Source organism: Sarcophilus harrisii, chromosome 3 (assembly GCF_902635505.1).
Source record: "Sarcophilus harrisii chromosome 3, mSarHar1.11, whole genome shotgun sequence".
Lineage (NCBI taxonomy): Eukaryota > Metazoa > Chordata > Mammalia > Dasyuromorphia > Dasyuridae > Sarcophilus > Sarcophilus harrisii.
In genome coordinates, this window is record NC_045428.1 from 329,618,011 (window position 1) to 329,644,984 (window position 26,974).

A 26,974-nucleotide genomic window follows, 5' to 3' on the forward strand; every position below is an offset into this window, starting at 1 on the left:
GCAAATAGAACAGTTCTTGCTTCCTGGGAGGAGACTTTTAAGACGGTATGGCCCTCGAGAATGGGACAGGAACAGGGGAAGGAGAGACCAGACCTAGTGGGATAGGGTAGAGGGGAGATAGATCAATGACTATTTTCCAGGTGTTTTCTCTCTCTCCATTCTGTTATATATACCTACTTAGCCTTAGGATAGTGGCTTTCCACCAAGAGGGACAAGTCGTGTTTTTTGTGCTTACCACTCTGGAATCTTTTAAATTTATTGTTTATGACAGGTGCCTTCTGCACTTCAGTGAAATCCATTTGAATAGGGTGAGCATAGTTAACCATGGGTCCCTCTCTAGTAGATTGCGGTGTTCTTGGGGTTCCAATTTGTTCTGTGGAGAATAGAAGAGGGACACTATCTTGAGAGTGGCTTGCTTATCCCTCATTCTATGGACTTATTACTCTACTCATCAGTGATTTCAAGACTTCTAGGAAATGTGAAAGAAAAAGTTCTTGAAAAGATTAGAAGCTCTTGCCTTAGCTAACAGTTTTAAAATCTTTCTGCTCATTTCTCTTGGGTGATAAATACCTGTTTTTGTTAGCTATTTTTCCTCTTTCAGGTAGGTAGATTCACTTGTGGTTTGGGTTTATGGTTTTAAAAGTGCCCAAAGGTAGAGCTGATCCCCCAAAGCCTTCACCTTTCAACTGCTGAGTTATGGGCTTGATGGCAAAGTAGTTTTTGAGTTTAACAGTGTCCTACTGCAAGTGATTTGCAACTTACCAAGGAACCGTGATGCCCAATAAATTCCTACTTGATTCTATGGAGCTAGTTGAGATAATGTTGTAATGATCTCTCTCAGGTATCTAGAAGTTTGTCACCTACACGATTATGTAACAGATTCTGACTCGGGGCATAGAGCCATTGCTCTTTTGACAAAGAAAGCTTCTCTCTCCTTGGATGCTAATGCTCACATCCCTAAGACAGATAAAATGATATCTGCATCTTCTTTAGTCTATATGGAAATATAGTTTATTCAAAAATTTTGAAGGAGGAGGGAACATCCACTTGGAAAAAAATGTAAGGGCCCCTGTAGAGTCATTTTGACCACCCCAACAGCTATGAAGCTCAAAGGCCTCCCCAGCTGGACTCGTGTATCCTGGATAAAACTTATTTTATCACAGGACACATAGAGCAGCATACTTGTGAACCAAGCTAGAGCTTAAAGTTTTTCTTCAACAAAAGCAGAGAATGCTTGTGACCAATTTATGACCAAGCAGTTGCTTTTTGTCTCTTTTATTTCCCTGTTCTATCTTCTTTTTTTTCTAATAAATTTATTGCTTTATGAATCATGTTGGGAGAAAAAAAATCAGAGCAAAATGGAAAAATCATGGGAGAGGAAAAAAAACAGAAAAAAGAAGCAAACATAGCATGTGTTAATTTACATTTTTTCCTTAATTCTTTTTCTGGATGCAGGTGGCATTTTCTATCCAAAGTCTATTGGGATTATTTAGATCACTGAACCACCTCAGAAGGACCAAGCCTTTCATAGTTAACCATTGCATTCTTGCTGTTATTGTTTACAGTATATTCCTGGTTCTGCTTATTTTGCTCAACATCAGTTTGTGTAAATCTTTACAGGCCTTTCTAAAATCAGCTTATCATTTTTTATAGAATAATAATATTCCATTACCTTCATGTACCACAACTTGTTCAGTTATTCCCCAGCTAATGGACATTTATTTTCCAATTCTTTGATACCACAAAAAGAGCTGCTACATTTTTGCACATGTAGGTCCTTTTCCCTCCTTTATGATTTCTCAGCAATCTACCTTCTCTTTCTCTATCTCTGGTTTTGCACACAAAGTATTATCATGTTGCTTTCTTTCCTTTTGCTTTCAGCATATTCCCCAGGCCTGGGACTGTTTTCCTTGTGCTTAGAGTTCTAAAGCAGGGGGATAACTAGGGAATTCTGTTGGGCAAAGTGGACTGCAGGAATGCTGGGTGTGTCAACCTGATTCCCAGGACAAATCCTCATTCCCTATATCTCTTTCTTCATCTTCAGGAAGCTGACACGGAAGTCAACCTCCATGACTTCAATCATTGACCTTCCAGCCATTGTGATTGCTCTTCTTTCTTTAAACCAGTTGATCCAGAACCTTTGTTTCTAGGCTGAAGATGAACAAGAGACCACTTTTATCAGCATTTCAACAAATATAAATATAGGTGGTACAGGATTCAGCACCATGAAGTTTTTTCCTGACCTCCTTATCCAGATTCCCCTTAAATATCATCCAGTGACCAATAGCACTATATATCTTTACAATATCACCAAACATTGGCCTGGGTTTTTCTCTTGTATTTCCCCAGGCCACAGTATTGTGCAACTGTTTGAACCATACTGAGGGTTTTCTTTGCACAGTCTGGGGAACTGTCTTCTTCTGTGAACTGTCCTCAACAATACCTGGCACTCACTGCCTCTCCCCATATCAATCTCTTGGATAGGGTACACTTGGTCCCATTGTACCACAAATTCCTATTTATAATAGAACCTATAATGGATCCTATCTCCTACATCAGTGTACAACATCTCCTTGTTGACCATGCATGCTACATAGTAGGATATCCATGCTCCAGCTGAAGGTTCAGAGCCCCTCAATATACCAATGGATCACTGCCCTGTAACTGATAGGGCCATAAGAGTTGAGTTTTTTCTAGAGAAGTAGGAAGAAAAGAAGTAGGGATAAGGGATAAAGAAATAGGGGTAAGAAAGGAGTAGGAAAGTTGTCTATAATAGTACCATTCAAATTAGAGGCTGAAATGGGGAAGTGAGACCATATAGTCATTCTACTTGTAATGGAATAATAGATTCATATTTTTAAAATGTCATTGGTAACCTCAATACATTTGTTATTGAATACCCAATATTTGAGTTCATAGACTTTTAGGGCTGGGAAGTTTAGATACAAGTACACTAAAGTGACAGGAAGTCTAAGTGCTAGTTCTGGCTACTTATTCACTGTGCCTCTTGGGGAAGTTAATAAAACTCCAATCCTCAATTACCTCATCAGTGAGGGGAGAGGATGTGGTGGGCTCCAAATTAGATCTAGCATTTTATTGTTTGAAGCATAAAAAATCCTATGTCTATTCTCTCATTTATATGAGAATGTGAAACCAATTTTTATAGGATGATCCTCAAAGAAATACTCAGAAATCTAATCTTGATTCAGCATCCATTCAAAGAATAGCTCATAAATTTTTACTGACATTTATTTTTATCAAGCCAACCAAGGACACATTAAGCAAAAGACATTTAAACAAATAGCATAGCAAATAAAGTCATGAGAAAATTCTCCCATTCACAGGGGGTACACTTTCCCATAAATAATCAACATAAAAGTAGAGTACACATGTTGACAAGAGAAATGACCAAGTCCATACCTGGAAAGAAGAGGTATGGACAGAGAATGTATGTGAAGGGATGTGGAGTGCTGGATTTGGAATTAGAGAGTTTGAATCAGAATTCTGCTATGTGACCTTGTGGAAGCTATTTAACTTCTTGGGGTCTCAGTTTCCTCATATATAAAGTGAAATGGTTGGAATTAATGATTTCTAAGTCCCTTCAAGCTCTAAATTTATGAATTACATAGTTTAGGTTTCTACATGGAAGGTTAAAAAATATAGGTTTTTTTTTTAAGTGACTACATTCATTAAAACAAATTAATGAACAAAAATAAATTTTCTGTCCTTCTGACCTCTATCCTCCCCCATTAAAAAAAACAAACAAACCAGAAAACCCTTGTAACAAATATGAGTCTATATTATATTCTATAGTCTAATTATATTCAGATGGATGGATTTGTTCGGTATGTTTAAATGCTCATTATTCTGCATTAGAGGGATGCTAATATAGTTTGTTTTTTCCCTTGAAGAGTTCCAGGACAAGAAACTGTTCACAATTAAAAATTGCCTTTTAAAGTTGTGGCTACCCTCTAACATTATTCTCCTATACTCAGCAGCACAATGTGTGTTAAATAGCAAGTGGTAGTGTCCAATGAGCTGTGGCTCTCTACTGCATCTGCTGGTACTTCACTATTCAGCCTGAAGAGGACTGAAGAATAATTGATGCTCTTTGCTATCATCTGTTGGGACTAAACTGGCGCTGTTAAGGAACAGTTAATCTACATAGACCCAAGGTATTGATTGCACTGTTGTTTCCCCACTCTGGTAGTTGCAGGATTGAGGCTTAAGTTTCTCCCACGACTGCTATTCTAAGTTCCAAGTTCTGAACAATTATGTAAATCTTCATATAACCTTAAATAGGGCACTAAACAAGAGCTTGGTACTTTAAATGAACTTCATCTTTGGGTAATGCAAGCAATGAATGTACAGTTCTTCAGAGATTAATGCATAGGTGTAGGTATGCTTGTTATCCTTTCACCCTATTTATGAAGCAATTTCTATTTTTAATATAAATCCCCACAAGCTTCATTTAGCTAATACTGACAGAAATCATGTGGACTGGATCAGCACCACTGGCTTGTTAACTAAAATGTTATTACTATGTCGGGTCAGTGTACAGTATGCATACCACTGGCTAATCAGACCAATAAGTCTTGGAGGAGAGATACCTCTAAATTTGCACATCTCATGTTTCTTTAGGGCTCTTGCATTTTGAATCTAGCCCTGTATCAAAGCTCTTAGGTCTTAAGAATGTGTGAAGATTAAAAAAGAATTTCTCAACAACTATCTTTCACCAACAGAATCATGGAAGAAAAACGGAAACCAGTTTCACAAAAAGTAAAAATAGTCCAGGGTAAATAAATCAATTCGTGTATACTTAACTTTGGTCACTTTTCCAAATGGGCTGATTTCACTATATTTGTAATTTTGTATAGCTTAACAATCATATATCCCACCTTAGTTCAGTGCAATTACACAATAGGACTTTTTTAGTGGTCTCTCCAAATGAAACTTTACACAGAAAGTTCTACAAAATGCTTAAAATAACAATGCACTACCCTTGGTTCTGCCACCTCCCATTTGTGTGTACTCTGATTTAAATTTTTTTTTTTTTGCTGTGTCAATTGGGGTTAACTGACTTGCCCAGGGTCACATAGCTAGGAAGTATTAAAGTCTTAAGTTGGATTTGAACTCAGGCCCTCCTGACTTCCGGGCCAATGCTCTATCCACTGTACCATCTAGCTGCCCCCTTTTAGCTTTTTAAGGCCTGTTAATAAGGATATTGGACTAGACGATTAAGGTCCTTTCCAGTTTTAAATCTATTCTGTAATCCCCTAATATCTACATATCTATATTACACACAGTTTTTTATGAAAGGTTATTTATAGAGTATACATCTGAGTCATATTAGGAAGACAAGCCCCAAACATCTCTCCTATTCAAACTATTTGCAGTATCTAAATTTCATTATTAGAAGTGTTTCTTTGGTTTATGGCATTGCCCACCACTAAACATAAAAATGTTCCCAGAAACGATGGATCATACAAAGATGATTTTAATTCTCCACTCTATTTAGGCCAGCTTGAATCAATACTCTATCGTGAAATTTCATACTGTGACAAAAACTACAAATTAGGGTTTCATTTACTGTTTTCTTGTTTAGATTTATGATAATATTAGTAACAAATTTAAAAGGGTGTTGTGGATACAATTTAATTTACCTCTTCACCCAGTTGTTAATGTCAGCATACTGTAGTTATGCTTTTCAGGTCAAATCTTTGCCAGGTTAATTTGATTTTTAAATGTGATTTCATCCTAATTATCAAATTTGCTTATTAAATATAACATTTACATGGCATTTTAAAGCTTGCAAAGCACTTCAAATACTTGACATATGTTGTGGTTCTTGATCTTTCTCTCTACTCTACTTCTTCCCATCTCATCTTTGGCTCAGTTAATGGTACCACAGGACCTTACTATGTTAACAGGTATCATGCAACAAACTCCATGAGGCAGATATTATCCATGTTTCACAGGTAAGGAAACAAGTTTCTTTACCATTTCAAGGATGTTAAATGGTCAAAGAGTTAAAGATGGGTATTAAGGTAAACTAATTATTCTGTCTCAGTCTCTTCTTAACCGCCAAAGGGATATTCTTAGAGTAATAGGGATAACTATTACTTCTTTGCACAGTAAACCATAGTAGTTCCCTATTGCCTCTGAAATCAAGTGCTTTGTTATCTATAGGGTCACTGGCTTCGAAAGCCTATCTTGTCAGGTTAATCATACGGCATTCTCTGACATGCACTGTGGTCCACTTAAACCGGCCCTCTTGTCATTGCTCACATAGGATGTTCCATTTTTTTTTGGTATCTCTGCACAGATTATTTCTTGAAAGGCACTCATTCACCTCTTCGAATTTTCAATAACTAGCAGCTGCTGTACCATGGAGGATGCTTAAGAACTGCCTACTGATTGAAAATAACAGGCTCCTTTGGTAGCCCTACAGTTCTTGAGTCAAAACACACAACTTATAGTCAAAGTCTTTCTCTATGATGACAAACAACAAACCTTTTTTCTTGGAATTCTGGTATTTAGTCTGGTCACAATTCAGCTTTAAAAAAAAAAAAAACAACCAACTCCCTTACTATATATTCCTTTATCAGTTTTTTCTTTATAGTTCTGTTATGTATTAATTTCAAAGTTCAAATAACCAAGAACATTTAGAAGGGGAAGGAGGTAAAGAGCAAGAAAAATGCTAAGATCAAGTGGTTAAGAATACAATAGTAGAGGATGATAAAGATTTTACAAGATGGACTGTATTTGATGATTCCCCAGCTCAAGGTATCAAAAGTTAATGTGTGAACAAATCGTGCTCTCCTATGCTGAAATGAGTGGGATAATCAGGAAGAGTCCTTGAGTGTAGGGAATGAATACCTCAGTTGGTTGCTGATCAGAGTAAAATGGGGAGGCTTTGAGTTCCCTTCTTCAGGGGTGGGAACTAAGACTCAACAGTGTGGGCTCCTCACATGTTCTGCTACTTATTATTATTATTATATTATTTAGTTTCCAGTGGAATATTTCATTTCAGAAATCAATAATAAAAGAATTGCTAACTTTGTACTATTATGTATATGACGGTACATAGCAACATATTAATTATTGATAAGCAATGCTTATGAAACCGTATCTAATCATTGTGCTGACTCCTACCAATTAAATGTTTCTTGTATTAATCTCCCAAACTAAAACTCAGTAACTACTTGGATCAGTAACAAGTAGGAATCAAATTCACACTTACCACACTTTCCTCAAAATCCCATCTGAGGGACAAGTTAATGATTATTAATATTGCCAGAACATAACTCTCAAGTCTCCCACAAAATAACTGCCCCCAAAGTCTGAACTTTACATTACTAAAGCACATCTTTATTTTGCAAGTGAACAAGTTTCACAACTATATTTATTTTCAAGTTTTACCTAAACAACTATTTCTCAACAGAAATTAAATATGCCACAAAATGTTTAACAGCATCTCACGTGATAAAACGAAGCTTTTCTTAAGACTAAAACAATATTGGTTAACAAAAGTTAGCATTTTCATCCTGGAAACTGCTGGTATTTGTAGATTATTTTGTTATATTGATGGCAAGAGCTTTCATCTTTGAAGACAAAAAACACAAGCCCTTTTTTAATGCATACAGTAAATAGCTGCAGTGGAAAAAAAGCACAAATGACATTGTCCAGTGTTGACCAAATTCAAGTTTATACATTTTTTTCAATTGAACCCTTTGCTCTTTTGCCGTAGGGAGTTTATGTGATGAATTTTGAATACAAATATGTATTGGAGGGGTTGTAATAATAGGAAGTCATTAAAAAAAAGTTAATATAAAAATCCACAGGACTAATTTCAGCTTTGAAACAATTAGTTTACAAACTTGGGATAGTCAATGTCCAGTTTAGAATTAAATAAACAAAAAGGGCAGGAGACACATCAAATTCTTTATTATAATCAGGAAATAATTTCTGCTATGATTAGGATATAGATGAGATTCTTTTTTATTTACATATAAATAAGCTAGCACCAGGAAAAAAACAAAACAAAACAAACTCAACCAAAATCCTAAACATTTTCTACACACAATTAATCTTTTCAAAAATTACTATTTAAAATGAGATCACTGTTAAATATACAGTGAAATATCTGTCCCAAAATTAAGCCTACACTGTAGAAAATAAAGACTAGCTTTTCTTATTTGATAAGATAAAATGGATGGTAACTGCAGCGTCCTGATGCCGTAGGGCTAGGCAGTTTGTTTGTAGCAGATATGTTCTAACATACAGCAGAAAATGAAACAGCTTAATGTAAACTGTTTTAACCCCTTACGCCCCAGTTTTTGGCATGTGCCTCAAGAGTAAAAAGGATTAGGACTTTTTAAAAAATTGTTCTGTTGTACATTATCTACTTATCTTTAGTTATCAAAACCTAAAATAAGTTCAAGTACAAAAAATACATATTTTCAGGTATTTTATGTAAATGTCAAAATAATGCAAAGCAGAAATGTTCATGGTAAACAAAGCCTGTCTGCAGCGGAGAGAATCCAGAGTTCAGCAAGGGGAATCCCTTTGCAGTTTTTGCATTAAATAAATTGCTGAAAGGTGGACAACTAAGATTATAACAGTTGACTTCTAGAGATATTCAATAAATTATAAATTGATGTTGTCAAGTATCTGTAGTTGGGCATAATTTTTTTTTTTAATGCGACATGCTGATCAATTAAATTCCTTTTCCAGAATTCTACCACTTACCCTCAAGCCCCAAAAAGAAGTCAGTAGTTAAGCATAATATAAAGTGCTGCTATTGAATTTATAGGAAACAGTATGTTCAAATTTGGTTTTCTAAACAGAAAATTATGTGGCACCACTGATTTCAAACCCATCTATGGGAATAAAATTACTGATGAACTATTAGAAATGGATGAATGCCAGGAAACTTTAAAAAATTTTTGTAATCTTCTAGCCCAGTAAAAACTTGATCAAGTAAACAACTAGAACATAACATTTCCAGGAGTACAGAGATTTAAAGTACCTGAATTTTCCACTTAAGGAACATGGTTGTTTGCAATTCATCCTTAGTCTTTTAAACACAGTTTGAAAAGCCTGCATCTTCTACTTTCTAAGACCCTATGTTGACTTTGGGGATGGGAGCTTTAAATAAAATTGTACTTCTCTGTAATTAAATTAATATAATCAGAATTCTCTCATCTGTAAGTGCCTCTTGTTGAAGGATTTCATTTAGTAATAAAACATTTCATTTATGGCCAACACAATGGATAATTCACTGTGTTATTCAAATTTTTTAAGACTAGGAAGGCTAATACTAGTGCTTTACTTTTTTAAGGAACAACTGTAACAAGACAAAGAAAAATAAGCCCCACAAATATTTAGAGTACTTCCCTCTTATACACAACTTAATTATTCAAAGTAAAGCCGGTTATTAAAACAAAACCGGACTAAAACTACTGGAAAGTAACAGAGATGCTAATGAGTGGCAAGAATGGAGACAATAATGCTTCAGAGAGAAGAATAAAATTCTGCCTCAAAGTTGTAAAAATGACAAGAAATGACCTATTTAGATTGCGATTTTCTAGAGGAATTACTACACAAAATAATCGTTCAAAAAAAAAGTTGGTTTCATATTTTAGTTTCTTTGCAGATGAGTTAGTAAATCCTTTAGGATTATAACCAACCAATAGTGTGTTATATGTACATGACTCCTAGAATTAAAAAACCTAACCATTTTATTGCTTTAGTGTAATCCACTTATACTCAAATTCAGTATATTTGAATGACATAATTGAGGATACAGTTGTTTGGCTTAAATCAAAGTTATGACCATCAAAATGTCTGCCTGAATTTTTGGATGCTTTAGGGACAGTCCTTTGAGATAGAATCTCAAGTTAAATACACAAAAATATACCAAGAAATATTTGAAAATCTTTTCCTTTTCTCACTTCCTGTATATACATGTCCCCCTCTATATTCCAGAACTGAAGAATACACAACTACATTTAAAAAACAATATGCTAAAATTCTTACAAATGATATATGGCCCTTAGAATTTTCAGTCCCAAAGCCCAAAGGAAAACAAAATGGAAAAAAAAAAAAATCTGAAATCTATACATCAGTCACAAACTTCAGTGAAAATGCTCTTATTTACAATACAATGAAAACCTACTTAGGTGTCAAGCTGCATTTTGTCTAAGGGAAGTGTAACAAACCTTACTTTTTTTTTCTTTTTACCCTCTGCCTTTTTTTTTTTAAAGAAATGGTATGAAAATAACTCTTTGTAAAATCCAAGTCATAATTTTAACCATTATATGTTTAAAAGGTACATTCATGTTCTTTTATAGCATGAATGACATAAAAAATGCTTTTCTTCTTTAAAGAAGTGATAATTTATACCTAAAGTAAGATTTTTTAGCAGTTTTGAATTTTTATTTATTCCATAGAAAAATATATTTACACTTTTTATGCCATTTATACCACAATAAGAGAAAGCTAGATTTTAACTAAAACTTTAATAATATAAGGCTTTAAATTTTTTTTTAATTTGCCATGAGAATTTTAAAATATTTTTAAGAGCTTAAACAGGTATACAACTTTCTTCTAAAATTGTGACCTTAAAAAATCTGCCCTACTTTTTTTTTTAATAAAGGAAAACTAGAGACTGTATTGCAGATGATGAAAAGGAACTAGCAAAACAATCTACTTTGGTCCAGAAATTTAAAGATCACAACAAAACATGAATTTTAACATATAACTTTAGATACTTTCCTAGAGCATTGAGAGGTTTAATGATTGACCACTGGTCAAACTCCTGGTAGTGTATCAGAGGTAGACTTGAACCCAAGCCTTCCTGATTCCAAGGCTGCTGCTGCTGCTCTTTTATAGTCATCAGACCAGAAAAGCTATGGGATTTGAGCTATTAGCAATACAGTCCTAAATGAGTATTAGAAAACAAATAACATGGTTAGAAAACCACAACAGGTTTAAAAAAGTCCAACAGATCAAACATGCTATATTATTGATGCCTTAGAATTTAGTGGTAACCAGTTTTTAACTTTAATTTGGTGGAAACAATATAAAAAGCTATTATGAAAAAAACCTACTTTGGCTAGGAAGCCAAAGCAGTTTCCATAAAAATAAAAAAGTCAACAGCTTGCCATTTTGATGAATGAAGTGATTTAACATAAACCCAGTTAAAGCAGTTAACAGATGGGAATGAATACCTATTATACTTTGGCATCAAAATAGTAAGACTGTACTTTTAAACACTGGTCATTTGACCAGATTTCTATTCTAGCATGTAACTGTTGTAATATGGTTGGCCAATAATAATGTTTTTATTATTAAGGCTAAAACCATAACAACATAAACTATAAAAATAAAAACATCATCAACAACAATAAAACTATCTATAAATTGACTCTGCATTATTGTGGTATAAATGGTTTTTGTGGATGTAAAACTGCTTTGGCAAAGGTTCATAAGAATCTTTAGATATGCAAAATAGAGATGCTATGTAGTACACTCTTCCTTTTTAATTCTAATATATATTCATGATATGAACATAAATTCTTTTATTATAATGGACATGTTCTATATCTTAATGGTAGTTTTATTAAATTAACCCTCTATAATAAAATTACAGCCCACAATATTTTCATATAATATCAACCAGTTTTCATAAATTACAATGGACTAACAACTATAAAGGCTAAAATTCCAGTATGGAGGTTAGATAAGCAAATTCATGAAATAAGCTATCACTCATACCTGCCTTTTGAACCATAATTATCTGTGAAAATCCATAGCTGTCACCCAATGAAAACAGTGATTGAGGATAGGTCCCTCAGGGAGAAATTCAAAACTGCCAATCACGAACATTTGTGAAATTTAAGCCCATTATAAATTATTGGAAGGAACAAATGATTAGTGATAGGATCATAGTATTAGAGATTCCATGCCTGGACATAAAAGACAGCAGCTAGTAAAATACAGAGCATAGAAAGCATCGAAATTCATGTCTCTTGTTTTAATGAGGAAAGACCCAGGGACTTTAAGTGAGATACCCACAGTCACACAGGTAACAAGCATCAGAGACAAGATATGAAATCAGATTCTTGGATTTCAAAGCCAGTGTTTTTTTCCATTAGATCAAGACACTTCTCTAGTCATCAGAAGGCAGTGTAGAATAGTATAAAGAATACTAGAAGTAAAAGAGACTAGAAATTTGAAGGCAAAAGTTCAAGACCTCGATTTTCTTATTATGTTCAATTTCCTCTCAATTTTCCCTTGTGGGTTATTTTATTGGGGTGGTGGTGGGGGATTCATTTGTCTGTAAAATAAGAGGGTTGTATTAGATGAGTTCCAGGTCTAAGTGGAGGGCTTTAGTTCAAACATACTCAATTTGCTCATATACTAAAAACGTGACCTTATGATCATCTTCTGTGATATTACACACACACACACACGCCGCAAAATAAGCTTTTCTCTATCAAAGCTTGACAACTGCAAGTAAACAACTGTGTCAAAAAAAATGGCTTAATAAAAATACTGATGAATTTAAAACCAATTACAATATCAACTCTCTTTGAATTCCCCTAATCAAGAGGATCAACATTCTTTTTAACTGGCAAGTCATTAGAAAGGCATTTATTCTGTTGGTCTATCTACTTTGAATATTTGTGTGTGTGTGTGTGTGTCTGTGTGTGTGTGCGCACGCGCATGTACACATTTTCTGATACTGTTTTTCCTCTTATTGCAAACATATTCTTTATACCCAAGTACTATGGGGAAAAAGAACCTATGAGAGAAAAATGAGAGATTTTTCTCTCTTGTTAAAACAAATGCTCTTAATATCCTAATTTCTACTCATCAAATTAAGAGATGGCAATGAAGTATTTTCTTCTTAGGAATGGTAGATAGGTGTTAGGCAATGAGAGAAGATTTGGCATTTTCTTACAAAATATTATTTAGGAATGACGGTGATCAGAACAATCCTGAAATTAGGGACCATTACTAGAAATAATTTTTGACTTGAAAGTAAATTTTTGATAACTCCCACAAGTTTCAGTTAGATAAAATTATATACATGTTCAGAAAAGAGTAAAGAATAGGTATATTCATGAAAATGGCTTTAGGATTCTCTCTGTCATTCTTCTGTCGAAGGATAATACATCTATTAGTTCTAGGAGGATATTAATGCTCTACAACAAATGTAAAAAATAAACTTGAGGGTACTCCCTGATAAGAAATGCAAAAGTGAGACATTTAAATATATTTATGACAATTCAAACACATTATCATATACTTATAGGCACTAATTAAAGCATAAGAACTCAAATGAAACCAGTGATTACAGTAGACAACAATAACTCAAGAAGAACTCTCAGTGATGACAGTTATCAACTACGATATTTTTGCATGTGTTCGTATTCATACATTTTCCGATTCCTTAGTCTGGTTTTCACATTGGCTTTTTTTTTTTTTTTAAATACAATGCCAAACCAAATGACTGAATTCTCAGTTTAATGGAAAAAACATATTAGTTAGTTATTTGGTATTGTGTGGATAAGATTATTTGTTTTGATTAAATTTTCCACTTTTTATATAAGTATTATATAGGTGTCTACATTGCATTTATCTGTGATTTTTAAACAGAACTGACTATATTTCTTCACTGTTCATGTTGGGAAGAACATGTCATTTGGGTACAAGTAAAAGAATTTACCTTCACTTATCAGTTTACATGTAACTTTAGTATTTAGTATATTTCCTGTAAAACCTCATGGGTCCTGATTATTTGAGACTTCTCTTAACTTATAATTATTCATCTAGATCATACTGAAGTCTCTCAAAGTGTGCAACATTTTTAACATCTCAAAATGGCATTCTAAAATGCTCATCATTTGAATCTATGCTCTACATAATTTATTAAGACAATACACAAATCTTCAGAAAACCATTTGTAAATAGTATCTCTTCTCAGCCACAATATATGTATATACGTATACATATATATATATAATCATCTTTTCATCTCACATTCAAAAAGCTAAGTAAATTTTCCCTATGTATATCAAACTGGATAATTTTAAAAGTTCTTTCTTCCCACAGGCTACAAAAAAGGAAATAAACATATACACAATCAAAATGAACTCATATTACATCAGATAGAGAGATAAAATTCCTCCTTATATAACTTAAATAAGTAGCATATGCAAACATGAACAATTTAACTGCACACCACAGTAACTAGAAAAACCACAGTCATGGTCATTAAGAAATAAAAATCTAGAAACAAATGAACACTGCTTCATTGCTTACTTAAAAGATACCAAACCAAACACCAAAAAATGTGGATATAAAGTGACATCATGAGTTTTGAAAAGTAAATTTTTGTAGGAGATGGGAAGAAAAAATAATCATAAATTTGTTACAAAGTTAAGTCTGTAGTATTAGCATATTCTTCATATTGCCATCAAAAAACAGAGCAGAGATAAAAATAAAACATCCAATCTGAAGAACCTAGTAGCTCTCATTCAAATGTATCCTCTTCCCCAAAGAAATGTGCCACATTTTAAAATAATTTCACAGCAGCAGAGTGCTTATTTCCACAGTAAACAAAATAGCTTTGCTCTTTACAGGAACAAACAAGCATTGAATACAAAGGAATGGCATTTTCTTGACTTCCTCTATGCTTCCAATAACCAGATATTAGAAAATGTGAACCCATTCAAAATGCATAAAAAGTGAGAATGTACACTATACACACCTTCCCCACTGGGTTTTATGAGTGCCTTTTCATTAGCCATTTGGGAAGTCTCAAGGCACTTAAGGGGTTAAGACATAATGCATGCATTCATTTACATTATGTATGAGAGTTACATGACTTGAAACAAACTAATTTTATGGACTGAGACTGCCATTGCAAAGCATTCTACAGATTCATATTTATACTTTTTATAAGATGCTGGCAAATGTGCATTTTCCTATAACAAAAGAAAATTACATTTTTCTTCTAATAAACAGTAGATCTATTTGGGGGGAATATTAAATAAAATGTGCCACATAAATAGGCAGTGTATTGGCTAATATTCAGAGTATTGCTAATGTCTTTAAAAAAAAAAAAAAAAGAACCAGTACACTATAAATATATGAAACACTGGAGAAGACTGTGGCTAATGTCTGATGTTTACTTATTTTTTGTTTCCAAGATGCAGGTGTATAGCACAGATGGTAGGAATTCCAAGCCTTGTTTTTAGTAATTCAACCAGAATAGGACTGGATGAGCATTACCATGACATTTCATAAATTACTCTGAACCCATTTAAGTTCATTCATTATTTTTTTGTTGTTGTTCGGAGCAAAGAATGAAATAAAGTCTTCAAACGTAAGAGTTTGAGAGTTTGAGAGACTGACTTTTGTTTCAACATAAAGTGCAAGAGTGCTGAATTTTCTAAGTCTTTTGTCAATTCTTCATTTTCTCTGATGCCATTGTCTGTAAGTAGTAGTATGGTGGCACAATGGATACAGCCAGTTCAGTTATAACGGACAAGATTATTTCAACAAAGATCCCAGCCCTTTTGCTCTAGTATTTATGAAACTATGTCTTTAAAGGTTTAATAAATCCTTCTTCATAAACCTTCAAAATAGCTTCACAAACAAATCTGTATTGACTCTGAAAAAGAAGATGAAATTAGTTAGAAAAAAATGATAATATCAATAATATAGGCCAAGCTTCCTTCTTAGAATATTAATTAATTCCATTCAAACCTTTGGTTATTATAAAATATTAAAACCAAATCACAAAAGGAACCCATCTAAAACACGATTAAAAGTCAATGATCCAAAAAATGAAAGAATACAGGTTTTATGGTTATCTTTAAAAATTTAAAAGCTTTTTAATATTAAATCATTTTTACTGATCTATTTTTAAGTTAAACCTGATGCTGAGATTATGTGTATTTCAAATATGTTAAACCTTTCTGGGACTTAATTTCCGCACCTTTAAAATCAAATTAGAATAAATTCCTTTCTAGCTATAAAATTCTATGATTTCTTTTTTTGTTTGTTTTTTTAATTTGCTTTAATATGCAATTTAATTGTAGTTACCCAATAGTGTAAATCGCAGGTTACTTTATTATAATGGAAATTTCATCATAATACATTCGTTAATTTCAATAGAACTATTACAATGGAAATTCTCAATTTCGCTCAGTTATTATATCGATTCTTATAGTTCCCCATCATTTAGGTTAAATAATTGATATATGGTCACTTAAAAATGTCAGTGTGCATGGTAGATATAAGACTGGCTTTAGTGCCAAGAAGGCTCAAATTCAAATTCTGCTAGTAATATACAAGAGATGTATGACTATGGGGAAATCACAACACCTCAGAGCCTGACACTTTTTTTTTTTAAGACCATAAATTACAGTTAGGTTGCTAATTTGCATCAAAGAAGAGAATTTTTCTGACTGGGATGAAATGATACATTTGGAGCACTCCCACCCCCAACCTTCCAAAAGGCAAACCCCAAATACCTCAAAACAAAAATTTGCTGGGGAATTAAGGGTAAAGTAAGCGTAGAGTATAAGAAGTTACTATTTGCATTCTTCGTAAAAAAACTGTACTCACAGGTGTTTGAATCATCATGGCTCTTTGATCTCTCATTGTCCTTACAATATCTAATGGATAAACTGGTTGATTGCACTCAATGAGACACATAGCTGTTTCCATTGTGATAAGAACCCCTGTTCGTCCGATCCCAGCACTAGGGGAAAAAAAAAGAAATGGGGTAGAAGATTTGGCTGAAAAATTTCTTGATAAATTCTGGTAAGATGTACTGCAAAAAAATTTAATTGAAACTTTATTGATCATAATCTATCTGTAAACATGGGCTGTCTGCAATGTAATTTTAATGTGAGAAATACGATTTTCAGAACAATAATGGTCTAAGAAGCTCAACAAAATTCTCTTGCTTATAGTTCCCCAGGTTGCTAATTTTCTATAAGAAATAATAATATTGATTAAAATTTTATTTTTAGCAACTTGATTAAAAATATAAATGTCTGTGAGAAAATTGATTTTAAAATAAAAGCTATAAAAACAATAAAATAAGAATATTACTAGTATTTTTCCTTTCACAATTCCTTGTAGTTAAGTACTTTGTATTTATTCTCTCTTTTTTTTTGCCAAGGCAATTGGGGTGAAGTGACTTGCCCAGGGTCACACAGCTACGAAGTGTTAAGTGTCTGAGACCACATTTGAACTCCGGTCCTCCGGACTTCAAGGCTGGTGCTCTATCCACTGTGTCACCTAGCTGCTCCCTGTATTTATTCTCATTATAGTTTTCCTACATGTACTAATTTATGTCCTCACAGTCTCCCCTGTTAGAATGCAACTGCCTTTGTAGTAAGAATTTATTGTACTTGGATTTACAGTGTTCAGCATACAGTAGGAATTCAATACTTATTGAATGATACATATTAGGACTATGAGGCAACCTTTCCTTTCTACAAAGGTAAAATTAGGCATTCTTTTCACTATGTCAAAGCGGTTTTTTTTTTTTTTTGAAGAGACCTAAATATGTCTGTAAGATAAAGCCCAAAACCAACAATGCATTCCATCCGATCAATAAACATTTACTGAGTGTCTAACTATATGCAAGAAATCTTGTTAGGCTCTGAAAATACAAACCTAATCCAAAGGAGTTCTGTTTTTCTTGCCTAATCAATGGTAGAGGAATAGGAGTAGAAGGAAGAGAATTCAGAACAGAAAACTGAATTAAAAAACTAGCTGCCTCCTCTTTTATACGAGAAGCCCAACAATTTGAATATACCTCTGCTCATCTTATGAAAGATGAAAATAATTTTTTCTAAGTTTATTCCCTTTTATTTTTTTTTTTTTAATTTCTAAGTGTTAAATTACTGTATGATGGCTAAGCTATCAATCAATTTAAAATGGATAAAACATAACCAATGCTCTTCATTTCTATGAACCTGTTATCTATATACTTGTTCATACAAAAAAGTAAGGAAATAGAGTACCTGCAATGAACAATGATAGGCTCTTCTTTGCCAGCTCTCTTATTTCGTACATGACAGACAAAATCAAGAAAGTCACTTGAATCATCAGGGACTCCATGGTCAGGCCAGGCTATGTACTGAATCTGGATTAGTTGACGACTTTCATTTTTCTAATTATAAAAAAAGAAATTGTAAGCTTATGATTTAGGAATGCAACTTAAATATAAGAGTTCTTATATCTTAATTTTCAAAGTAAAGCAAAACCAAAATTTAAAAATTAAATTAAATATGCAAAAATGCAGCAATGTATAAGTTTTTAAAAGACTTTCCTGTACATCATGAAAAATTAATGTCATCGATATAGTACTTAATGTTTTTAATAACCTAATATTTATGCATATAAATTAACATCTGTCCCTATTTGAAAGGTTGGTTCTATTGATAGCACTGATGTTAATGACAATTAAGTATAATAATAATAAATAACCAAGTTTTATATAGCACATACTATGTGCCAGACATTGTGGTAAGTGCTTTACAAACTGATTCTCAAAATTCTGGAGAGGAGAAATAAGGTACAATTATCATCCTCATTTCATAGCTAAGTAAACTGAGGCCCCAGAGAGCTTAAATGAATTAAGATTATATAAATAAAATTATACTTGATTTTGACTTTACATAAAAAATTTTCATTTTGGTTTCTTCCACAGAGAAATATTACAAATGTAGAATAAACATTTTGTTACCCTTGGAGGAAAAGTAAACTTCACGTACTAATTTTATGGTATTACATAAAAAGATGGAAATGTAGGTCCTTAGTTCAAGATATAGCATATTCTGTATGTCTAGAGAGACAAAGAAGTACCCCCCCCCCAAAGATGATGTTAAAAACAAGATTGTCTAGAAATCACTGAAAGAGGTGATTCCTGCACAGAATTGATTTAAAAAAAAATTCTGAGGGAAAAATGTTTATAATTATGTAACTTTGTAAGTTTGTAAATTTATGTAAGTTTCTTATTCAAAACTGGGAATTTTTAACTAAGATTTTCTTATTACCCTGCAATCTGAAAAGTTCACAAAATACTTTAATATGATATGGGAACACTTCATATGAGACCAACTTTACAATTTAGAAGATGGGCTTTAAATTCAGAAATTAGAGATGATTATGTGTTGTGTAATAAGTGTAAATTGTCAAAAAGATGAAGCATCATTTATAATATATATCAAGAGAGCCTTGCAGATCCTTATTTAGAAAAGCACAGCATTACTATTTGCCCAATCATGATCTAGAAAAATAAAAGACTGGTGTACTCTTTTGCAGAGCAAAATGTGGTTTCCTTACCTTCCCATTATTGGGTGTCTAGATCACCAAACACAAATAGAAAGTGTTAAATTCAAGTGGAAATGGAGTCACTGCAATAGGTACATATTGATTTAGAAAACTATATATTAATATTAACATTATTCTATTGTATATTTATTTATTTTATTAATTATTTCCCAATTAAAATTTAGCTTGTTTTCATATGCATTCATTTTGGCACCTTTGGCTTACATCATCATTGCCCTACAGCAATGTTTCTTAGGCTGGGTTCTCTGAACCTGTTTTTAAAAATACTTTCATGACTGTATCTCAATGTAACTGGTTTCTTTTTATAATATTATGGATTTTTAAAAACCATAATTCTGAAAAGGGGTCCATAGGTTTCACGAGACTCTGAAAGGATCCTAAAGACAAAGATGTTTAAGAGCCTTTGTGCCAGATTAGTTCATAAATAAAAACTATTTAGAAATAAAAACTATTTCTAGAATTGGTATTATCTAAATAGTACACAGAAAAAGGCCAGCAGTAGCCAGGAACACAGTTAAGTCTTTTTAATTTGTAAAACAACATCTACCCAGCTTTACAAATGAGATATTTTACCACATTACCAAGACCTGTTTTTAAGAGATCCAAAGCAACATGGCTATGCAAATAGCACAATATTTTTTTCTGCATTTAAATTTATAGCTACATAGAGACTGAAATTTCTTTCAACACATTTGACACTGGATGCAATGTTATTCTCACCTCTAAGTTACATAGTGTCATATTTCTGAAGACATAGGCAGAATTTCCTTCTTCGGAATGGCAGGTAACCTGGAAAGTCCCATACAATGAACTTTCTGTGAGTTCTGGCCAATACTGGTGACACTTAACCTAAGGTAAAAAAAACATTTCCAAAGGAATTGTGTTTAGATTCATAAAGATTCTAATTGACTTAGAGTCTGGTTTACAGATCTACTTCTGACACAACCTGAATGGTTTCCAGCAAGTCACTTCCCATTGTGGGCCTAAGTTTTCTCATTTATAAAATGAGGGACTTGATTTGAGGGTCCCTTCTAACTCTATGCTGATAAATCAAGTATCCTCTTTCATAATAATTCCTATTATTACTAGCTTTTGTATAAGCACTTAAAGGTTTGCAAAGTACTTCCATGTATTATCTTATTAGATATGTCTTCTGAATCTCATTCTAATGTTCCTTCCCTTATAACCTGCTGCTTAGAACTAAAGCATCTATAGACTTTCTGGATGCAGTGAGAAAAGCATTTGTAAATTAGAAAAATAATATGTAAATATATAGTTACAAATGACTGAAGATTGATTAGAGACAGTCTTTTTTAAGAGAACAGTCAAGTCAAAGAAAATCTTTAGAACACAAAAGCAGTTTTTACCAAGGATCCATTATGAACAAAGTTAAAGCACTATTATAGTCTTAAAAAAGAAAAAAGATTAACACATAATTGTAAAATATAAAACCTGTTCACATTTTCCTATCTCAATGCCTTTGGCTTACACCATTTCCATGTTAAGGATGATTTTTTTTTTCTCTCTCCATAGTTTATCTAAATCTTATTCGTTCTTCAAAACTCATTTCAAGCCAAACCTGCAGGCTTCATGAAGTTTTCTCCATTTTCTAGAATGTCTATCCATTTTCAACTTCTACTACATTTATTTCAACTATCATACTCTGTCATTTAATTCTTTACATTTTAGTCTTTTCTTTTCAATAAGATTAAAAGCTTTTAAAGGATCATAAAATTATAGACTTAGAGCTGGAAAGGACCTGAGGTCATTAAATCAATATTCTCATTTTAAAAGTGAGAAAATTGAGACTCAATACATTAAATAACAAGCCCAGAATTCCCATACCTGATGTCTGAAGAGGGATCTGAACCCAGGTCTTTCTAACTTCAAGTCAAGCACTCTACGATTTTGTGCTTTTTTCATGAATTCAATTAAATAATAAGAGCAATAGTTCAAATCTGTATAGTGTTTAAAGTTTGCACAGAACTTTATACACATTATTTTTTCCTTATAATAACTCTGTGATGTAGGTGTAACTATTATCCCCATTTTACATTTGAGAAAACCAAAGCTAAAAATGGATTAAGTAAATGTTTAGGATTACACAACTAGTAAATGTCTGAGGCAAAATATGAATTCAGCTGTCTTCTGACAGCACTCTATTCACAGTGCCACCAAACTGCCATGAGAAGCCTTCACATCCTTCCTATCAGTTCAATCACCACAGCTAAAACTATTATTAGAATACATTAGAATGCAGGTCCTTGGGGACAGGACTGGGTTTTGCCTTTCTTTGGGTCCCCAATGCTTAGCATAGTACCTGGCACTTACTTAAGGGCTTAATAACTAATTGCATATTCAGCATGGATGGGACCATCTTTCTGATGTGCTATTTCTCTCATGACTTTGTTGGTATCAACATATTAAAAGTTACTAACTCTGAATTCTTTAGTGAAATCTTAGGAAAACCTTAATCAAGACATTACAAGAACATAAAGCTATAGGTTAAAAAAAAAATTATTTGACTATTTTGGTTATAGAAAAATTCTCTACCTAGTAGCACACAGGATCCAAGTTCTGACTTACTCTGCCTCGTTCCACTTGTGTAGTCAACATTACAACCATGGAGGAACCTTGTTCCCATGTCATCTGCCAAAAATCTGTACAAGTGTTTGGTAATGGCCCCTGACAAGCAATATACTGATTTATAATGCTGGAGGAAGGGATTTCCATCTAAAAAGAAAAGAACACAAGCAGCATAATTATACTATTTAATTATCATTCCCTTTGGTGAACTAAGCATATGAATCATAGAGTAAATCTTTGCTGGATAATTCAGATTAAATTGCAAAGTCAGAGTAGAATGAAAAAGGGCTTTAAGGATAATAAAAACATGACCGACAAAATACATTTTTAGGACTGTTTTTGTTTGAAGATATGTCTCTGTTGTAAGACAAATTACAATGGAGAAGGCACATGTACTATAAGGAAATGATAAGTCCTATTATTTTAAGATTAGGAACAACTGAGATTATATATTTTAATTTTTTATGTAAAATTTTATGTAAAATTTCTAGTTAATCAGCAGCAATCACTATTTTATTATTGTGAGATTTTAAAAAATAATTTAAATCAATAATTTACTAATTATAATTTGCTAAAGAGTGACTTACTGACCCATTTGATAATAGCACAACAAATTTTTATTACCCATATCTAAATTTATCAGGAGAGGAGTGTTTTTGGAAATGATGAGTATCAAAACATCTACCTGTGTCTCTTTAGAGAAATGAGGAAGCCAGTCATTTGTTCGTTTATTTCAACAAACATTTATTAAGCAATGTTAGGTGCAGGAAATATGAAGACAAAAATGAAATAGTCTCTGGTGTCAATGAGTTGACACTATTGGAGAGCAGGAGAGAAACAATATGAAGACAAAGAAATGCAAAGTGATTTTGCAGGGAAGGAAAGAAGGGGGCTAGAGTCTGGGAGATCACGGTATGTTTAGTTTAAGACATGATTCCTATTACTGAATCTTATAGGGGGTTAGGAATTACAAAAGGACAAGGTCAGGAAGAAATATATTTCAGGTATGAAGGACAACCTAAGATGTGCAGATGGAAGATAGAATGTTGTGTATGGGGAAAGAAAATGGGCTGTCTGGGTAGGAATGTCAAATTCACAAAGAAGAGTCATATGTAATAAGTCAGGACAGGTAGGCTATAACACATTTTAAAATGCCACACAAAGAAGTTTTAACTTTACCCTACAGAGCAATGGGAACTGAAATTTCTGAAGCTATGGCGTGACAAGTTCAAAGCTGTTTTGGAAAGCAAATATCAATTTGGTAGCTGCATGGTGGATGAGCAGAGAGAGACAGACTAGAGTGGAGGGACACAGTTAAGAAAGCTCCTATAATAGCCCTGGTAGGACGTGATTAAGTTTTCATTTGTGTTCTAGGAATCACTCCTGACTCATTGGATTTTCTCTACCACGTCTACCAGTGGTAGTAGCTTTCTTATTGTAGAACCTTCCCCCTTGTACCTACTTTCTTCTAACTGGTAAATTCCTCTAGGATCCTCCTGGTTGAGGAAGGGCCCAGGCCAACTATTCATTTCTTTCCTAGCTGTTTCTAACCCTCTCGCTTTCTCTATCATGCCCCTAACATGAGTGCTTTGTTCTTTCCCGCTCTTTCCAACTTGGTTTTATAAGTTGTTTACCTTTAGAAAGTAATTTCTTTAAGGGCAAAGGCTACGTTTTTGTTTGTATTTGGATCCCCAGTACTCAGAAGTGTTAGACACACAGTAACTGCTTAATAAATGTTTCTTTTTTAAAATTATTATTATTATTTTTTTGGTAAGGCAATTGGGGTTAAGTGACTTGTCCAGGGTCACACAGCCAGGAAGTGTTATATGTCTGAGGCTACATTTGAACTCAGGTCCTCCTGATTTCAGGGTCTGTGCTTTATCCACTGCATCAAGGTGCCCCATAATAAATGCTTTTTGATTTGAAATAAGGTATGATCACATGGAAGAGAAGAAGATTGATATGAGAGATGTGAAGGTAGATTTGATTTGGCAACACATATAGATGAAGTTTGTGGGAGGAAGCATAATGTAAAGGTTTTACACCTTAGTGACTAGAGTGGTATCTTCCGTAGAAATGAGGAAGTTTGGAAGTTTAAATATAGATTCAATGTGCCTAAAATCATTTATGACTAGTATAGAGTAAATAATTTTATTATATACTAATATAGATGGTGTAAATTGTTGGGAAAATATGCTGTGAGGTTCAAGAACTCTTGTCACCTGTTTTTTATTTACATATTTGTAAGATAGTTTTAGAGTCATGTAAAAATACTATTTTTTAAGCCTCCATTACATACAAAGAAATAAAGAATATTTAAAGATTTGTGATTGAAAAAACACATGCTAAGTGATAGCTCTAACAAAAAGATTTTGAGATAAGAAACTTAAAAATGTCCTATCATTCTAAATATCACTGATATATAGAAAATTAAACTTACATTTATGTAATTTGCATTGATATAGTCGTCATTATCCTTTAAAATAACCCGTGTAGCATCATCTTGTAAAAAAAAAAAGTATTAAAACAATGTTATTTGGCATTTATAAATCAGAAAGATCAAAATATTAAAAATTAATTTAAAAATATACTTACAAGGCGAAATATCTCTGTATCTATTTTTGGAAATATTTTGAGGTAATTTGGCACAAGACATTGTCATTCCAGGCTTTTTCCTATAGAGTTGCTAAAAGGGAATAAGTCACAAGTTTTGGTTATAGTATAAGATCCACATTAGTGGATCTAGTATAGTATAAGATCCAGACAACACCAATAAATGCACACAGGAAACTTCAAGACCATCACTACAAGAAGAAGCAATGAACTCAATTCTTTTTAACATAGTCCATGTGAAAATCTGATACTCTTCTTTGTAACTTGTTAAAAACACTACTAATAAAATGGAAAAATTTCAACAATGGTCTTAAAACTGTTGCAATATATTTGGGTTTGGGTTTGCCATTAGTACGTTTACTAATTTGGTATTCCATTTTCCTAACCCTTATTTGCCAACTTTACATTTTGTAAAAGTACTTGGATAAATAATCTTACAGGGTTATAGGGACAAAAGTGCTTTGTAAATGACAAAGTATTACATAAATGTAAGTGATTATTGTTACTACATAAGAAAAAACTTTAACCTGCTAGTGAAAGTGAATATTAAGAAAAATCCTAAAAACCCCAACAAAACCAAATTTATCTATCAAGCTGGCAAACATGATAAAATGTGTAAAAATTCAATACTGGTGGGGCTGTGGGAGAAATAAGCTAATATTTACTCTGTAGGGAATCTGTGAAATGGCCCAACTTCTTTGGAAAAGAATAAGAAATTGAGAGTAAGAAAATAATATTCACAGTTTGCACTACTTGTAACAGTAACAAAATGAGAAACAAATTATCTACCCAATTATAAGAGATAGGCCAAATAAATTATAGTATATGAATGTAATAGAATATAATTATACCATCAAGAGTAGGAAAAAATAGGAATATGGGAAGACATTTACAATAATAATTATAATAACTGCCAATTACACAGAATTTTTAAATTTCCAAAGATTTTTAAATATGTTATAATTTGAGAGTCTTATAGTAGCTCAGTGACATTGAGATCGATTCTGGAGGGATTATATGATTTTATAGATAGGGGATGTAAGACTCAGAAAGGAATTAATTTGTTCATAGTCGCAAAATTATCAGAGATGGGGCTTGAACCTAGGTTTTTCTAAATCCAGGAGCATATCCTCTTTGTCATGCTGCTTCTCTAGTGATGAAAAATGAAGCATATTCAAAAGAAAAATATGTACCAACTACAGCTACATAAATGAAAATAACATTAAATAATAACAAGAGGTCACAGGTAAATACCATGGATGATGCTGGTACTGCCTTATTAAAATGGAGTCTTAAGAAAACAATGAAAAAAGGTATAATAATTAGTTAAAATAGAAATCCCTTAAATTTAATCTATTTTAATTTCTGAGTATATATTGGTTATTAGGGTTGATTTCTAACCTAACAGGATATAGAATTTTCCCTTTAAGTAGTCATGTGTTACTGTTTATTTCTCATTTCAAACTCTTCAATAAGCAATCACCAGTAGTTACTGCCAGCTAAAGAAAGAGGATTTAATTTGCATACATGAGGTCTATTCTTATTTCTCATTAAGATTAGTTTAGCATTAAAATAGTTCATTTAAACTCTTCCTGGTTTGCCTTCTTTATTTCTGAAAGGGATAAAACATAGAGAGTTTTAGTTGGAGCTAAGTAGAAGACATTTGTTTTAGTTATATTTTCACTTGGGAAAAGTGATCTTTAAAAAATCATTTAAAACTTAAAATGTAATTCCAGAGGCTTCAGTCCCCCGATGGTAAGAGAGTCTAATAAACAGTCAAAAAGAGTTTACAGGGGTTTCTTTGCTAGCATTTAAGCAAGTCACTGTTGCTCTGCCCATACCTCTATTAGGTTCACAGTCCTGAGTGACAGGCACCAGTACACTAAAGCCTGTAGCCATAGTGGAATAGGGACCTTTCTCACAGTTCCAGAATGGAAAAGAGTGCTTGTGGTCACTCACAGACCAGGAGAACAGTAAAGATATCTCTCCTTAGAGCATACCATCTTGGAAGAACCGAAAACTTACAGGTCCTTAGAAGGATCTTTGAAAACGGTTGCACAAAACCCCTGAAATTGGGACAGTATTATCTATCCTAAAAGTAGAGCCCTACTTTAACAAAAGAGTTAAAAGTCAAGTAATACGCTGGGAAAATGAGCAAAAAAGAAAAAAGATTCTAACCATAGAAAGTTACTATGGTGACAGGAAGACTAAATACATCTTCAGAAGAAGATAATAAAGTTAAAGCTCCTACATCCAAAGTCTCCAAGAAAATATGAAACAAGTCTAGGGTCATGAAACAGCTCAAAAGGGATTTATAAAAATTCAAGTAAGCAAAACAGAAGAAAAATTGGGAAGAGAAGTAAGAGTGACACGAAAAAACTAT

At 33.0% G+C, this 26,974-nt stretch overlaps 1 protein-coding gene across 5 annotated transcripts in view; it reads right to left on the reverse strand.

Moving 5' to 3' along the window:
• Positions 1–226: 226 nt before the first annotated feature.
• PTPN4 (protein tyrosine phosphatase non-receptor type 4) overlaps positions 227–26,974 on the reverse strand; it is a 218,855-nt gene continuing 192,107 nt past the window's right edge. For 2 of the 5 annotated variants that reach the window (XM_003763793.4, XM_031959948.1), the window contains exons 21-27: positions 24,574–24,664; positions 24,419–24,480; positions 21,979–22,125; positions 20,113–20,241; positions 18,060–18,208; positions 16,648–16,783; positions 7,350–15,688 (exon numbers count right to left, since the gene is read on the reverse strand). In XM_003763793.4, the coding sequence (XP_003763841.1) occupies positions 15,614–15,688; positions 16,648–16,783; positions 18,060–18,208; positions 20,113–20,241; positions 21,979–22,125; positions 24,419–24,480; positions 24,574–24,664 (789 nt within the window). In that variant the 3' untranslated portion in view covers positions 7,350–15,613. Of the gene's footprint in view, positions 374–7,349; positions 15,689–16,647; positions 16,784–18,059; positions 18,209–20,112; positions 20,242–21,978; positions 22,126–24,418; positions 24,481–24,573; positions 24,665–26,974 lie in introns of those variants that run through there. The other 3 variants (XM_031959946.1, XM_031959947.1, XM_031959949.1) reach the window with 3 other exon arrangements.